The sequence below is a fragment of the Lathamus discolor genome, chromosome 1 (assembly GCF_037157495.1).
Source record: "Lathamus discolor isolate bLatDis1 chromosome 1, bLatDis1.hap1, whole genome shotgun sequence".
NCBI lineage: Eukaryota > Metazoa > Chordata > Aves > Psittaciformes > Psittacidae > Lathamus > Lathamus discolor.
The window spans coordinates 56286233-56303537 of record NC_088884.1 but is presented as its reverse complement, the minus strand read 5'-3'; the positions used below and the strand labels follow the sequence as shown (position 1 = coordinate 56303537).

The 17305-nt window shown below is 38.0% G+C and overlaps 2 protein-coding genes across 2 annotated transcripts in view; one reads left to right on the top strand and one right to left on the bottom strand.

The window, feature by feature from the left end:
• Positions 1 to 17305, top strand: part of CCDC91 (coiled-coil domain containing 91) — a 562122-nt gene that overhangs the window by 232485 nt on the left and 312332 nt on the right. The window lies entirely within an intron of this gene.
• On the bottom strand, positions 4963 to 7989 carry MANSC4 (MANSC domain containing 4). The gene is made up of 3 exons (XM_065672312.1): positions 7761 to 7989; positions 6904 to 7038; positions 4963 to 6004 (listed from the first exon to the last, which is right to left on the bottom strand). The coding sequence occupies exons 1-3, from the start codon at positions 7987 to 7989 to the stop codon at positions 5331 to 5333; spliced, it is 1038 nt and encodes a 345-aa protein (XP_065528384.1). The 3' UTR covers positions 4963 to 5330.

Below are 17305 nucleotides of genomic sequence, written 5' to 3'. Positions count from 1 at the left end.
ACGTTCCTGGTTTACTAGGATTTCAGCTTAAGAGAGAAATTCCTCGTTTTCTGGTGCAGAGGGAGGTTTTATTCATTAGACTTGAAGATTCTGCATACCTGTAAAAGAAAGCGTGTGTGGCCTTGCCAGCAACTCACTGAGAGGAAAAAGTGTTAGAATACTGAAAACTGAAGGGAACTGATTTCTGCAGTGTTCTGTGTGGCTCAACTCACTGCTAGGGTTTCTCATTGTTTTGTGTTTACAGTTTCTCATTGTTTTGTGTTTACATGCAGCCAGAGTGTGTTTATTCCCATTTCCAAAACATTGTCTCTTTTGGAAATATTCTTAGGTAGAGATTGTTCATATGGCAGGAGACTGAGTTAATGCAGCTTTTTACTCCTTACGAGAATTTGCATGAGCTCTAGCTAAGACTGAAAATGATTGTCATATAACCCCAATTTCACACTTACCAACTGGGTTACGTCCTTCCTTCTAGAGCTGTATTAATGGGAAGCTTAAGCAGAAGCTTAATATGAGGAGAGTTTTAGCTGTTATCAGCTTGTTCCTTTATTAAGGGATATTTAATTTATTTATTAAGGGAATCCCTTTATAAGGAATTATGAGGGTAATACTTAAAATTCTTGTTTGAAATAGTACACGTATAATTCCTGATCTTTTTTTAACAGATGTGAAACCAAAATTACTGAGGAAGTAACTGCAGTTTGACTCAGGGAATGGTATGGATGGTGGAGTTGTGCCTGGCTTTATTCCAAAGGTGTTTTGGTTCTAGTATTGTATCCATGAGAAATTTATTTCCTTACTTAGCATAAGTGCTTGCATAAGGACTGGCATATTAGCAAACATATGTAACTAACTTCTCTTTTGCAGTGACATGTCTTGTACCAGACTGTCATGTTTTAAGTAACTCAAACCCCCATAAGCTTGCTTTTTCTCCATAGAGTTGTCCTTAATGTACTCAGCACATACAAGCACCTGAGCTTGTATGAGCTTGCAGTCCTCTCTGCAGCAGAGCACAATTCTGTTTTCCTTTGCTTTTCATACATTTTAAGAGGATCTAAGGAGAACTCTATAGGAAAGTTGTACCTAAAGTAACAATTTGACTTTAGTAATAATAGTGGCTGGTAGAAAGAATAGCACAGCAAAGGAAAATATTTTTTCATTTGATTGTATTATCATTTCATTAGCTTCACAGCTAATTCATGGAAAACCTAAAATGCACAAGCAAGAGTTCCCTCTGAAGTGTTCAAGTCTACCTCATAGATGTGCTATAAATGTTTCAGGAAATACAGACAGGATAAAAGGTGTCTGCTGAGTGCCAGGACACTCTACTATCTCTACCAACAACAGATGACACCTACGGGCTAAGAACAATGTTGGGACTAATTCACTGTGTTCCCTAACCATGTCCAACAGTTACCATCAGAAATTAATTGTCAAAGATACCAGTCTTCCATAGTATCTGGCTTCATGACACTATGGCTGTAGAACACTTGGCCAACTGGCCTTAGAAATATGCAAGAGTGACCTCCAACCTGGGTTTTCAATGTTATCTTCACTTCCTCTCCTTGTTAAGAAATATGTGAGCAAGATCATAAACCTTTATAATTCTACAAGTGCCCAATCAAGCTGCTAGAATCAAAACAAGTATAAAATTCAGAGTTACACTTGTGATTTTTACTAATGATTTATGTGCTACAGTACAGAACTTGTGTAATGCACTGGATTAGATCAAAGGTATTTTGAGCTCTTACATTGGATGTTTTTCTGGTTTTCTGTTTCTGCCTTTAAACTGTGTTTGAGGGTGACAGTATATCTCTGTAACTATGTAGAATACCTAGAACCCTGGGATCTTAACTCCAGCTGGAGTCTTCCCAAGCTTAGTGATGCATAATATAGCATGTGTTTTTATGAACTATACTACACATCTATTTTCTTGTGTACTCTTGCAGACCATCTTACTGGAAATGTGCACTGAAGTTTAAAAACTGTGAAGAGTTAAAGAGTAATACTTACAGGTTAAGCAGATGTACAGCACAGTAAGAAGTACATCCTTAATAATGGTTGCTAAGGATGTATTTCATGTACATTATAATGTAAATGCATGATTCTAAGGTGTGTATCCCTCTACACATTCCTGTGTGTATGTACATTCTTGGCACGAGAAAGTGCTCACATTACTATTAAGCAGAAATGTAGACAGATGACAAATCAGTAAGCAGGCTTGCTTCTCTTATAAACATTCCAAAGAAAGCCTGAGATCTTTTGCTTGGTCAAACTGGAAAAGAACTTGTTTTGTCAGCATTCTGGCTAATTTTTTGCATCTAGAAGCTATTGTAATCACTGGCATAAAATGTCTTAAGTAAACTGTGCTAGGAGTTGTGAAGTGAAATGTAGAAAGTATTGCTAAATACTTTCTTGACATTGTTTTTCCATGTTCTCTCACACTTTTGCCCCTTAAAGAAGGGCTTTTGGACACTAAGCTTAATCTCTTGCTCAGATTAGGTAAAACCTGTAGAATGGCATAATTCAGCCTTTGGCAAGGAGAGCTGGTGTTACAACTACTTGTAACTTCACCAAGTCCTAGGATCTGAATGTGACAGGCTTGGTGTGAAGAGTTGGCAAACCTCGACAGATAATCTCATGATTGTCCTAACTGGAGTTGACACTTTCTGCCCTGTTTTCAGGGTGTTGCAGCATTGCTGCAAACACAAAGGATAAAGGACAGTTGCCTAAGAGGGGATGTGCTGTCTGGATAAACCCATTTCTACCCATTTCTTGTTTTCCCTCATACTTAAAATGTATATATTTTTGGGTTTTTGTGACTCTCATGGTCTGTAATAAAATAGTCTTGCTACTGTGCTTTACATAACCCTTTTCCTGCCTATTTTTTTCTCTATAAATCAACAAACCAAGAACTGTCCAGAACGTGATCTTAGATTTAGTCATTCCATCTCACCCCAGAATCATTTCTGCATGGGACACATACAAATTTTCACTTCGGTCTCATTTCCTTTTTCTGGTGAGTATTGAGGCTCTAGTTCCATTATATAATTCAGAACATAATACTGAGGGCAAGTATCAAAGAGCATCAAGGTGCTATTAAGTACACTATGCAGTCACTAACTGAGATGGAACCATAGATACCAGAGATGTCTCTGAGTTGCTGTAGATCACACAGCTGATGAATGATCAGATAGAAGTTACTTTTGAGAGTAAAAGCAGGTGAAAAAAAACACCTGTTTGAAAGCAAATAGTATATTGCCTATGAATTCTTTCTATTAAAACTAATACCTTCCTGCAGAGATTTGGTTTTGTCATGTTGTCATATTTCATCTAGTGAAAGGATTTCTTTGCTAACCATTTCAGGGTCAGATCCATAAATCTAAATACTCTAAGATGATGAACACATCACATGAGACATACATTCTTTATTTACATATTACCACATTAATTCTTTGATACAATATAGAGTATCTTGGTTCCTTTCTTCTAGTTCCTTTCCTCTTGGTGTTAAAAACCTGGAAAAGAATACCTGTCAACTAACTCACTAAGAAGTGCCCTTGGGGTCTCATCATTCTTAGCTGAAATTTTTAGTCATAGTTAAACTGTGCTAGATTCAGCCACATGATGAAAGTACATGATAAGGAAAGTACAATCTGAAGATAAAAGCTTGTTCAAATTTCAAGTACATTATGCAGTGGGTGCAACTCTAGAGTTTCCATCACTACAAATAGAACTGCCTGTAAAAACAAATCATACCTAATAGTAATTTTTCTAGCTAAAACAGAAGGCATTTGTGTTATTTCAGTTGATTAAATAACCCCTCTCCCTTCAAACGTTCTTATCCTGTGTCAGCCTCTCTTCTGTTACATATACATTAGCATACAAGGTCAATCAAATACTATGAACAAGGGGATTTTTTAAACTTCAGTTTTCTCAGCTACGCTGCTTATCAGTGTGGGCTAAAATGTAATTTTAGAGAGGTCTTTTCCTCTGAAACCAACCTTCTCAACTAATTAGGAATTCATGTAGCCTTACAACCTCATCACTGTAGTCTTCAAACACTGCATGAACCTTACTAGTTTTAAAATCATTTTCTGCCAAATAGATGTGGCAATCAGTTTTGGTTTTTATTGTTTCCCTTTTATGACATTTACACTTGTGTAATGTGAAACATGTAAAATGAAAACTTCTAAAAGCAAGTGAAGAATGTCAGAAACTGAGTCATCAACAAGTTTAAAAGAGGAAGAACAATCCTGGTTACTCGTGAAAATGTTTGCTTTGCTAAGCAAACTTCCTGAGTAAGATGGCAAGGAGCTACCTTGCTACTTGTTGATCTAGTCACTTTATTTATATTCAGGAGGAGCAGTTTTATGAATAGCGTATGCAGGATGAGGAAACAAGAAAAAGGAGTAGAGGTATTCTAAAGCTAACTTACAAAGCTTCCAAAACACTCTGTATTCTTGTGCAACATACATTAAATTACTCTCCCTACTTTAAAAAGCTAATGATATAAATTATGAGTAGGCAAGAAAAGGCAAGTCAAGGTGAACAAGACAGACTGATGCTAATTGCAAGGCATGAAGAAATGTTAGCTGCTTTATTGTTTTCCTTAACCTTAGAATGGATTTGTCAATGCACTGCACAGCAAGTAATTTCAAAAAAGCTGTTGAAGTCTGAAGGTTTTTCTGGAGGGGCTTGAAAAACTTTTGAAGTGATTGTTATCAGAAGAGTGAAGTAAGAAGTGGGGTAAAAGTAAAGCATACAGATTGAATGATCAGATGTTTGGGTATGAGTGAGTGGAATTTAGTAGTTTTGGGGACTGGAGTTTTTTGGTGTTTATCTTTGAAGAAGTAGAGAGTGATGGATAAATTGTCTCAATACAAGGGATAATGGGGAAAAAAGTAAATCTAAAACTTGGATAAAAATTGACATTCCATTGTTTTTATAGAAACAATGAGATTTTTTTACTGATTACAGTTACAGTTTTCTCAGGTTAATTCAAAGTCAGGGGAAAGGACATGTACAGCTACAGTGAATCTGCTCTCTTAAGTTAGGGAAAGTGTATACTGTTTGTTAGGCATTAGTCTGGGTCAAATTGTGAACCAAAATGTGCTCAAAGGCCTCTGAGCATGCAGTGGGAGCTATGAATGTGTACTTACCTAAGGAGACAGGAGAATTGTGTTCTATCTATTGAGAAATAAATTACAACTGAAAGATTCTGAAACCATCAGTGAAAATTATCTTTGGTTCTTTAAAAGAGATAAGTTGGTATATACGATTCATTTTTCAAAAGATATTTGCTCCAAAATAAGGATAGTGACAATATTTTACAAATTACCAGTAGTGTATTTTATAAATTGTCTTGACATTGTTCTTCTTCTCCTTGTGGGCTTATACTGACCTCTCCTATTGCTGCAACGCCCTGCTGTGAAAGCAACAGTACAACAGCTAAGGAAGATGAGAGAAGAGCAAAGAATAATAGGAATCAACCAGACACCCAAAGCTGCAGCTTCCCAGGCAGGTGCCTCATTATCCGAAGTATAATTTCTACCACTGTAGCCTTTGGTTTCATTTAAGTGCTGCTTACTGCTGTTCAGACGAGAAGTGGGCATGTGGGATAATACCTCAGCAGATCTGGATATCAAAGTTGAGTGCACAGGCTTGTCAGAGCTGGTGATTGACCTAGTGCTTAGTGAAATGGTTGTCCTCTCAGCAAAATGATCATCTGGTGGAAAAGTTTCTGCACGGAAATAAGTAGTAACTTCAGTGTTTTGAACTGTCAGGCTTGTGCTGAAGGTGTAAGTGTTTGCTATGAATCCATGGCTAGTGGTAGAAGATGGAGCTTGGAGCAGAAGAGAACTTGATGTGGCATTATGATGCTGGACTCTTTCCCACTCAGTGGTCTTTGTGCTGTTTTGCCTTTCATATTTACTTGGTGAAGAGTGAGTATTTAGCTCTTTGGATGTCAGTTTCTCAAAAATAAGAAGATCTGGATCAATCCCTATTAAATCATAAACAATGTTAGTTTATGTGATAAAAACTCATATGGATACACAAAAAAGGAGCACATAATACCCATCAACACCTTCTGAACTGGGGCTTTCACAGCCTAAGGTTGTGGGACATCTTATGGGATGCAAGGGAAATGCATTCTGAAATTGCACAGGACTTGCTTTGGGATGCTTAGGGAAGGAACCAAAAGTGAGGAAAGAGAGGGATCTAAGCTAACAGGGAGCCGGGGAGTCTCAGCAAGCTGTGTATGTGTGTGCACGTGTGTGTGACAGTTCACACCAGCAACTGGAGGGTGGCTGCACCCTTGCAGGCTCATGCCTGGGAGACTGGGGTCCAAACTGGGCAGATTGAGCACCTGAGTCAAGCTGCTGGAGGAAATTGCATTGTATGTATGTGTGTATGTATTTTTTCACTGTGCAGCCAGAAAAAGCAGGATGAGTCTCTTGGTGCTCCCCGTGTTCATGTGTCTGCTTTATGTGTTTGTCTGTGTTACTTTGGTATGTGTGCCCTTTGGTATGAGCCTACTAGGAATAAATTTTCAGCCTTGATACTGGTTGGATCTGGGGACATGGAGTATGGCAGCCTCATCTCAGTCTTTCAGATCTGGTACAGTATTTGGCCCAAGCATAGTACAGATTAGGTACTCAGAGCATGAATCTTGAGAGCAGGATGTATCTTCAAGGTCCTTTCTCATATATGGAATGGAAGAAAGGAGGCAAGTATTCTCAGAAGTAGGAATGTTAATGAAAAAGGAAAAAAGTCTTATGCTTTTTTTAGCATTGGATGTTACTTCAGAAGATCTTCTAGCACAGCAACTGACCTAGTACAATTTTAAGATTTCCTATAGTTGCTATTTATTCAGTCTTTTTAAATGAAATGCTTAATTACCTGTTGTGATGTTGTACAAAATAACATTGATTTTAGCCTTTAGTATGCAACTTTCCAATGCTGGGCAAGATACGTGCAGGCAGTTCATATTCTTATGAAGAGCTCCGTGGTAGAAAACTGCTAGATTGCAGGAAACTATAATACAAAAAAATAAATCTGAGTTTATTAGCATAATTACCATTACATTTTGCATGTTATGTTGTTTAGCTTAAGACATGCAATGATTTTTCTTATTTTTATTCTGAGTCTTGAGTTTACAAGGCTAGGGTAAAGGGGTTGCCAGCTGAATAACTATATTGCTGTAACGTTATTGTTCATATTAACATTATACCTGGGTTGCACCAGAAACATGCTGTAAACACAGAATAAAAAACTTCTCACTCCTAGAAAATAAATATTCTTGTATTTCAAATAAGCACAAATTGTGTGTTTCCCTTTTCCCCCAATCATGTCCTAGTCTAGTACCATACTCTATGAAGAAGAGTCCTGTTGGAATCACTGGCATTTATTTTTTTTAAGGAGTAGGTGATGTTGGATACTGAAGAATTCTTGTTTTAATGTTGGCATTAAAATATAAGCTTTGTAACAGATATCTAAAATTTCAAAGCAGATCCTGAAATTTTCATGTGTTTCCAGTGTAGTCTTCTAAAAAAATATCAGATTACAAATTCCTCTCTAAGGGACTGAAGATAGAGCAACAATTACAATGTGCCTCTGCTTTTCTGCCTCAAAAAAAAATCTTTTTTCCATTATTCCTTTTTCAAATAATGTTTATATAAAAATTACCAAAAATGTTTTTCCTCATATGTTATGATGTAAATCTTAATGTATGCCATGATCTGATAATGAACACTCACCATTCCTCAGAAGGCAGCAGGTTCTGCTGCACTGCTGGGGTGAGACTTCTTCATAAATTTTCAGCACCTGGGCTCCCCTCTTTTGTGATTCCTGCAGGTCAATCAGAAGACCTGGGAAGCGTTGAATCCAGCAGTTCTTGTAAAAGGTTGTGGGTGAGCAGAGAGAGTCTGATTCCACAGCTAAACCCAGAACCAAAAGCACTTCTGCTATTGCCAACAGCAGAACCATTTCTTCAATGTAATGGGGCTTACTCAGTGCACTTTCTCCTCCACGGATGCACTAAAGTTCGGACCAGCATCTTAAGACACAATCTCCTGAGTGGTGAGGATACTGCAAATTCTGCCAGGGATATGAGCCAGGGGATGTGTTTTCCAAACAATTCCCATGATGCTGTTAGGGCAGCTGCTGGAACGAAGCAATGATTTCACGAGCTACACACAATTTAAACAGTTACTTTTATTGTTCTTTATCTTCATTATTTGGAGACAGTTTTTGAGAGTCAAAAGGCACAGGCTGGTTTTAGTCATTCAGAGATTCTTCAGTCCCCAGTTTGTGTCTCTGGTTCTACTACAAGCAAACTAGGCAGACAGCCTTACCATGGGGCGAATAATGGTATGCTCAGCATATTGTTTCACCTCATCTCTGAAAGTATGCAGTACAGTCACTTCAGAGGAGGAAGGTCTGCCACTTTATTCAGGTACACTATTACACTCAACACAGGAGAAACAGCTCAGTTTAGTGTCAACAATTTCTGAATTACCTGGTAGCTGCAAATATAATTTCCTTCTTTACCAACAAACTGAACTATCTAATTCTGTCTGCCAGTCAGAGGTGGAAATCTGTTCCCTTTCCCTATTCTGTTTTGGTTGCAAGAATCATACAATTTTATTTACAAAGATCTGTGAATAGATAAGTATGACTGCAGAAGGTTATAACATACATTCATCTCTAGACCAGATGGGTAATCAAAGTCCTGCCCCTAGTAAGTTTGAATATTGAAAAATAAGAATATTGAGCAGTCTGTATGGATGTTTCTACTTATGTTTAAGCTTAGAAAAGGCCTGTGAAAGAAAGATAATATAGTTGGCATATAGGGAGGCAATTTTTGAAGCACCTGGTCTGCAACCTGAAACTCCACAGTGTTTTATTTCTTAAAAGGATCCAGACTGATCCCTGATTCCAGCTTCTGTATACCTTTCATACAGAAAGGTTTTAAAATATTACAGTGCATGAGTTGATTTAAATTCAATGGGCTACATAGTGAGGTTGAGAGAATTAGGTACAAATGTGGTTGTCTAAAATAAAAAGTGTGTGTTGGATATATAAAAAAAATATTTAGATTGCATTCTTTTCCTTCAAGATTAGAATCAAGGAACTTTCTCAGTTCTACATGAAGTATAGATCAGTTACATGGAGAGGGGGAGCCTCAAACTCATTTTAATTCTTCAGTCATTATAGATGTCTGTTTTGCTAAACAAGGCCCCCAGTTTGGAAATAAGCTTACATGTATATAATTTTTGTTCCTTACAATGCTCCTTGGAAGGCAATAAAGCTCATAGCAAGTTAACTCCTGTTGATCCAACAGCAAGACCAATTTATTCAGTGGAAGTACTGGGTATAATTAGGAGGATTCTAAATAACTTTTTATTCAGACTGCATGTCTGTTGTGGGGAATACATGAATTAAATTGTAAGGAGGAGCATAAGTGGGCAATTCTTTAAGCCTCTGTCTTGAAAACCAGCCCTTGGTACTTGCATTGTTTTATTTAATTTTGGTAGTTTGATGTGCTCTGTTTTCATTTTCATCTCTGTGAAAATCACAACTTAAAACCTTAAATATGTGTCAATACACCTGTTAGTTTGCATTCAGTGGACCGCACAGGGATGTTTTCAGACATTCATCTACCATTGCCACAAGCACTATTGACAGTGTATTTTTCTGAAACTTTTATTTCAGCTTTCCAAATACTCTGAGGCTTCACTTGATATGGGACACACTCAGGATTTTGAAAGACAGGCCTTTATTTTGGCATTTCCACCAGCATTTAGTAGTAATTTTGGATCTATTTTATTCTGTATGACCTGCATGCAAAAATGTTGATTCCTGATTGATTTTGTCACTCCTACTGTTCCCATATCTCCAAGAAGAGAACTGTATAAGATTCTGAATAACTGGGGGAAGGAGTTAACAAAGAGATTAAACTGATACAAAACAGTATTTATATTGGGTGCATGATCTTTAATGGTATATGTATTTGTAGTTACATAAAGATTATGCTGTCTCAGCTCCTCTGGTTTTGTGTATTTAATGCCTTGCAAAGTGTGTAGATGACAAACATGTTCACTTATTCATTTTCAGGAAAAAAGTAATAATAAAGGACTAGCCCTATGACCTACTTCAGTTACCTGGACCTGAAATACCATACAATTTCTTTGATTTCAGTGGGGCTCTGCCCAGACATTAGGATAAAGTTGAGACTGGATGTTAACATGCCTGAGCATCTAAGCATCTTTCAGAACATACAGTAAGTTTTTCTTAGCATATTTTTAATAAAGTAACGAATTCTCAAGTACCTGTTACACTCAGGCAGTCATCAAACACAGTAAGTGAGAGTACTCACTCTGCACAATATTTAATTATGTCTTTTCAAAACTAGGCTTGGGTAAACACTCCTCTTGTGTACAGATCTATCTGTTTTCAATGTATATTTAAAATCTATTTTTGTTTGCCACTGTTTGCCAACAGACGCGCTGCTAGTCTTAGTACCTTCATGGTTTTATTCTGTTCTGCTGTGTGCCTCAACCAAGCAGCCTTTTTCCTTTTCATTACTTGTCATTCTTTCTCCCTTCTCTGTTTCTGAATAAATTATAAGAGCAGGAATAGCTGCAGGGAAACTTTTCATATAACGAAACAGATTGAAATAACTAAATAAATGGTTGCTTTAGACAATTTCTTTTTAAAACTGAAAAGTTCTGTCAAATTTCAGTCTTCTGCCACCTTCACCACAATTTCACTTCAACTTTCCTATGGGAAATGCATATATACAGTTTAATACTGAAGTTCTAATCACAATCATTTTGTAAGAATGAAATACTCGAGTCTTACCTGCAAGCCAGTAACCGACTGTTCCATGTGCTCTGCAAAGAAGGATCAAGAGACTGTTACTGTTAGTGAGGAGTCTATGGCCAGTATCAGATGAGCACTTCATGTTATTTAGTAGTTCTTTTCATCTGTCTTCTCAAATTTCTTCCTGGAAAACAAAAAGGCAGTTGCCTGTTTTCTGTGAAAACATGGGTGTCTTTGCAGAAAAAAGAGATATAAATGTACCTGTCATAAAAGAAGAGAATGATCTTTTTAATGATTCTTATAAACAGAAACAGTACCTGAAGTTTTCCACCTGGGCTGGCAGTGATAATGGCACAATCCAAGATCTTCCCAGCACAAAGGATTCATCATGGGCATTAACTCTTTTTTTGCCAAATATAATCAAAGCAGGCATTTTTTCACTATAAAGTAACAGATATGTATTGATATTTGGAACTATATTTAGCTTATATGAAATATATTGTTCTAGTACTCAGCATATGTAAAGACCAGAAAGACGGCCTACATACAGGAAAGCATTCTCAAAAAGGATGGAAAATGCCAAAGCTTTGATTCTATTGTCAGATCCGCACATCTGAAACTACACTGCACACTGGTTTTGTTCATGGGTTATCTGTTGTCCATGCTGGTTTTGGTCCATGCTGGTTTTGTCCCATGCTTCTCTGCTGACTGTACTGAAGTCCTCTCTCAGCCCTAATGGGGGAGGAAACTCCACATCCTGGGTCAAGCTGAAGCTGGTTCAACAGTGGTGGGTGACAGTGGTGTTAGTTGCTATGTCTCAGACTAGTGCCTGTCTTTGATAGTTTCTCCTTTGTTCTGCTCTTTCAGTGGTGGTTAAGCCAATATGATCAAAGAGGGACACATCCCTCGTGTAAATGCAGACTGGATAAGAGAGGAGACTTCAGCCTTTTGTCTGCATCTTCCCTTTCCCAAGTAGACTATAGGAGAGAAGTGAGAAATACCCTGAGGCCCAGAAGTGCCAATGCAAACATCCTTGGTGCTACCATGATGATGCAGAAGTACATAGCAAATGACTGCTGCTTGCACAGACCCAGCCTGTCTCCGTGTGGGAAGAGACCAGCACTGGCTGTGTAAAGCATTTCTCTGCTACAATTATAATAAACATGTTAGTTTAAATCATCTGCAGTTTAGGTTTTCTCTGACAGAGCAGTTGAAAGATGATAACTACCAGTTCTGAAATAAAACCAGTTTCCCAGATGAGGTGTGAACCTGCCTATGTCCTCCTTTGAACATCGGTAAGCTTATTAAATCAAATGTGCAGCATAATCCCATGCAACATCAACCCTAACAATCTAAGTCAGTGGACCTCTTTGCCTGTATTGTGCTCCATGTGAGTAAATTTAATTGCATGCCTGTGATGAAATTATCTTTATCTTGGTTTTCTTAAACATGTACATGTATTTTCCCTTTATTATAGCACTGTTGAAGTCAAAATTTTACCTAAACTAAGTATTATGATATGAATGAATCATGAAATAATGAAATTATGAAATAATGAAATGTAAGTATTTTGGAAAAAATCAAAGCAAGTTGTTTTTAAATTATTGAAATAATGTGCTCACTTTGTTTCTTCTTTAAAATTTCCTTGAAATCAAAACATTCTCGCAAAACTTCCTAAGTTCAATAAAACAGCATTTTTCGAGAGAACTGTTTTTTCAAAAACAGCTCTTAGTGGTCAGATTTTGGTTTGGAGCAGTATATCAAATTTTTAATGATTCTGACCTTTTTCAATGTTTGGGACGATTTGGTCTAAGACCCTGGTTTCAGACCCATCCCAGCAACAAAAAGAGGTGAAATATTACACTTTCTGTTCCTGGGACTTGGTGCAAACCATTTTTTAAACCCTTGTTTCAAAGTGGCTGCCAGGCCCTGAGATCCTCTTGGAGCCTGGCTTCAGACTAATTCTGGTAAAACCTCTGCAAGAATGCTGGAATCTGTGTGTTCAAACAAAGAGCAACAGAAGTCTGAGCCAGATTAGATTTATACAAATATAAATCTACCGGCATATATATAAACTTCAGCCAAGGTTTATGACAAAAGGCACAATGTTTAGCAAACACTAATGAATGAATGCTGATTTATGACAGAACTTGAAACAAGGCAAAGGGGATGGAGTTTCAATATTGTGATGAATTTTTATACGGCTAGATACTTAGTAAAACTCTTCCATGTGGATTACCATTCATCTTACCTAGTTATTATGTACTAGAATTCAGCTCTGCTCTCTGCACCAGTATTTAGATATATGCTGTTTTAAAAGCACCCAGTTTACTCTCATCCAGACAGGGCTACATAAGAAAATCCTGGCTGGGGATGCACAATGCAATTGCACAGAATAAACTTCCCTAACAGAAGGTTCAGCAGCAGGCAGAGCCCTCCAGCAGCCTGACCCCCGTTCAGGTTTTGTGAGGGAACATTTATTTCACTGAGAGACTTTCAAAGAAATTCTTCAGTGTGTCTTTGGCATAAAAACCAGAACAGATTGAACGCCATTGTAACGATTTACACACTTATGCCTCCGTTCTGCTATCTGGTGAAAGAACTTTCTCATTAGGGTAGATATAAGGAAGAAGTTCTTTACTGTGAGGATGGTGAGGCACTGGAATGGGTTGCCTGAGGAAGCTGTGAATGCTCCATCCCTGGTGGTGTTCAAGGCCAGGTTGGACGAAGCCTTGGGTGGGATGGTTTAGTGTGAGGTGTCCCTGCCCATGGCAGGGGGGTTGGAACTTGATGATCTTAAGGTCCTTTCCAACCCTAACAATTCTATGATTCTATGACCCACAGAGAATGCCCACTAACACACAGACCACTGGAACAGCCTTTTGCTGTCCAGAGAGAGCTCAATAGCACACACTTTAGTATTAATCACTCATAAATAAAATCTGACTGAAGCAAGGATAAATTGAAAGTAGTAGATAATAAATAATCAGTATTAAAAAAAATACCACTCCAAATACTTTTTTCAGTAGTGTTACAACATATGCTTGTTGCAAGGAATAAATACTAAATAGTACCTCAAAGGGGAAAATTAAACAGAAAATAAGGAATAAAGCCTAAACAAGTGTGATTAGAAATATGAGTGGTTGGGTAAGGGTTTTTTTTAATAGTATTGCTAATTAGGTAAAAAGTGCATTGTTTGGCTGCTAATCTGAAAAAAAGAAATTAGCTTTATTCAGCAGCTCATCCTTCACAAATGATAGAGAATTCAGTTGAAATAAAATTATGCTTCATTCAATTCCTCTCAGAAATGCCAAGAGCCTTTAGAATACTGATATTTTTAATGCTGACATACTGCAGGATATTTCCTATGTTCCACAGATGCTTAATTTGTATCCTGTGACAAGGAAAGTACTAAACAATGGCAGCAGTTGGTGAATCCTTTCCAAAAGACTAATTCCTCTCTTGAGTAATTCCACTATTACTCAATGCAGAGTTCCCTGGCAGTACAGTACAAATCCCTGGTGTCTCAAAGGGAAGAATGTGACACTATATTTTATATTAGATAGCATGTATATTTTAAATACCCCAATTTGGTTCCAGTTAACATTTTAGACTAGCAAGTCTAAAAGGAATTCAATTTGTCCTTTGGGCTATTTCCCCTCTATGTGGTCCTTTCCTTAGACCATTCAGGTTGGTGTTACTTTCTGGTTCTTATGTATTATTCAATGTGTCTGTGTTGAATCAAGAGGTTTGCCTAAACCAAGCACAAAACCACTGGAGTCTTCCTTTAGACACTGTACTGGTGCTTAAGGGTTTGGTTCTCTGCTGCAGACTTTTTTGTGTGTGATCTTGGGTTTGACCCACAAAGAAATCCAGGCTACATTTCATGCATATGTAAAACAGGTTTCCTGCCAAGAAAAACATTTGTCATTTTGATTAATAGTCACTGATACTTCTTCTACCCTGCTTTGCTGTGTCTTCTGACCTTACAAGTCTGGATACCAGTCCAGCTTACCACACAAAGCCATTGAGTCATTCAAGGAGGAAAAACAAGTGGCCATGGTTTTCTACTTGCAGTGAACCAAAAGTGTAAGCAAGTTTCAGTCTCAGCACATAGAGCAGACTTGCATTAGCCCAATACCTATTCCTTGGCAGTCATGAAGCATGAGCTGAGATCCATGCAAAACAGAAAGAGTGCTACTTCTTTCTAGTTATCTCTGGCTTTGCTTTTCCTATCTTACAGCAGTAGCTCCTCCTGACTCTCTGTGTTTCCTTGCTTTTGCTATGCTGGAAAATCAGAGGGCTATAGAATGGTATGCCCAGGCAGACAAAGGGTCAGAAGCTTAGGTTTTCCATCTCATGGTTGAATGGTCTCTTACAATGTAGCTGCTGTATAAAAGAGCTTCTTCCATTTCCAAGTCTTTCTAAAAGAAAAGAGTGATCTCTCTTCAGCCTTGGAAATAATTCAGACATTAACTACAAGAAAACAGTTCAGGCACTGAACACAGGAAAAAGTGTCTAGACTGTGAATCCCAAGCAGAAATGTCCGTCTCTGCTCTAGAGCAAGAGAGGGCTTACTGACACTCTCTGGTGTCTTCCCACTCCATTTATTGGCACTTGAGAATCCTTTCCTTGAGATAAATTACTCTGTCAGGCACTGTAAAGAGAGACCTGAACTATGTAAAACAGCTTGAAGATTTTGCCCCAGAAGGCAAACCCTAAGAGCGAGGCATTGAAAAGCTGAGCACAGTTACCTTTGTCTTCCTCTCTGTATAGATGTCTTACTCATTTATCACACACTCATTTAATATCTACCAATGCAAACTTGTTTTCATGTTGTTTCATGCTTCAGCATGTTCTTAAAGAGTGGCAGATGGCCTTTCATATTTGTTTCAAAGATCATGCAAGTCTTTTATGGCTTTTCACTAGAGATTGCAACTTTGTAGCTCTAGGACTAGAGTTCCATTTTTAACTCAGGAAAATACATTTCTTGCTCCCTTAAGATCAACCAAGAGTAAGACCTTTTCTTCAATTCCAGTATAATAATATGTGCTATTGATCCTAGCATAAAACAGTCTATCTTTGGATTGGGAAACAGATGGAACTATCCCTACAAAAATGGAACTAAAAGGTAGTCCTTCCCTTGGTGCATTCGCATGATGAGTACTATATAAGCAGACCATACAAACTGACTAGCATAGTAAAACCCTCAAGGAAACTACTCTGCCGGCATGCTCCGACTTAACATAATTGCCCAGTCCTAAGCTTGCATAAAGCACAGATAGCCGACAATCAGCCTAGTAAATATAACTGGTTAAGGAAACAACAAACACTCAACAGAGTACTGCTGATCCCTTGTGCATGTGACAGCTTCTGATTAAAGCAGTGCTCTCAAAACGTTGGCAAGAAGAAAATATGTATTAGTGCATGACAGAACTGATCCAGTCTATTAAAAAAAAACTCATGGCCTTGAGGTTTGGTGAGGAAGATGGACTTGAAATCCTTGACAAGTAGAGAGGTGCAGGCATACAGACAACAGGAAGGCACATAAGAAAACAGAAGAAATATTCTACCTCTCCGGGCTGTGCTGTCTACACTTTGAGGGAATGAAACTTGTCACAAGTGACTACACGGAAAAATCTCATACCGATTAGGAGCTAACTTACCAATACATCAAACATACAAGACTCCAAAACAGATGTCTAAAGATGGCAATCATACCACCGTGTTGGCAATCATACTGTATTCCAGCAGAGGAGCTTAATGGCCATGACACGTGTTCTGTGTTTACCTCCAAATCATGACAATTGCTTGAAATGTCTGCCTGTGGGAATTAAAGTACAAGAAAGAAATATGGATTGAGTCCTACTGAAGTGTTAGGACTCTTAATTAAATATTGAGGGAGAATGAAAGAGGAACAGAAAGCAAGCAAACAGTGAAACCCAGTAGCAGCAAAGAGAAAACGAGAGGTGATAGTGACTTGGGACTGAGGCTGCTGAGGAGAGCTTTTTGGAACTGGCTAAAATCCTGTATACAAGGAGTTCAGAACATGAAGTGAGCCTTCGAAAAGCAAGATAAGGAAAATGCATTGGAGTGAGGTAGAAAACAAAAAAAATGCACAGAAATCCACCTCACATCAACAAAAGCTTTTATAAAATTCAGCAGAAGAAAAGCCACGATAACCTGTAACTCTGAAACTGACATTCATGTCATCTCTGCTGGCCAGAGTTTAGAAGCTGAAGATAAACAAAACAGTGAGAGGATCATTTCACACAGGAAATGTCAAAAAGCAAACAACCCTGTCTCCGTTAAAAAAGAAACAGCCTACTACCACTCTGAAGAGTTTGAATAGTTGCGGGAAATGATCCCTTCTGCGTAGTGGAAATAGGGAGTTGTCTGAAAACAATCTGCAGTAATGGGAGATGAGTCACATTACTGCTAAAGGGAGTTTCTATGGTCTGCAATACGTGAGGTGAGG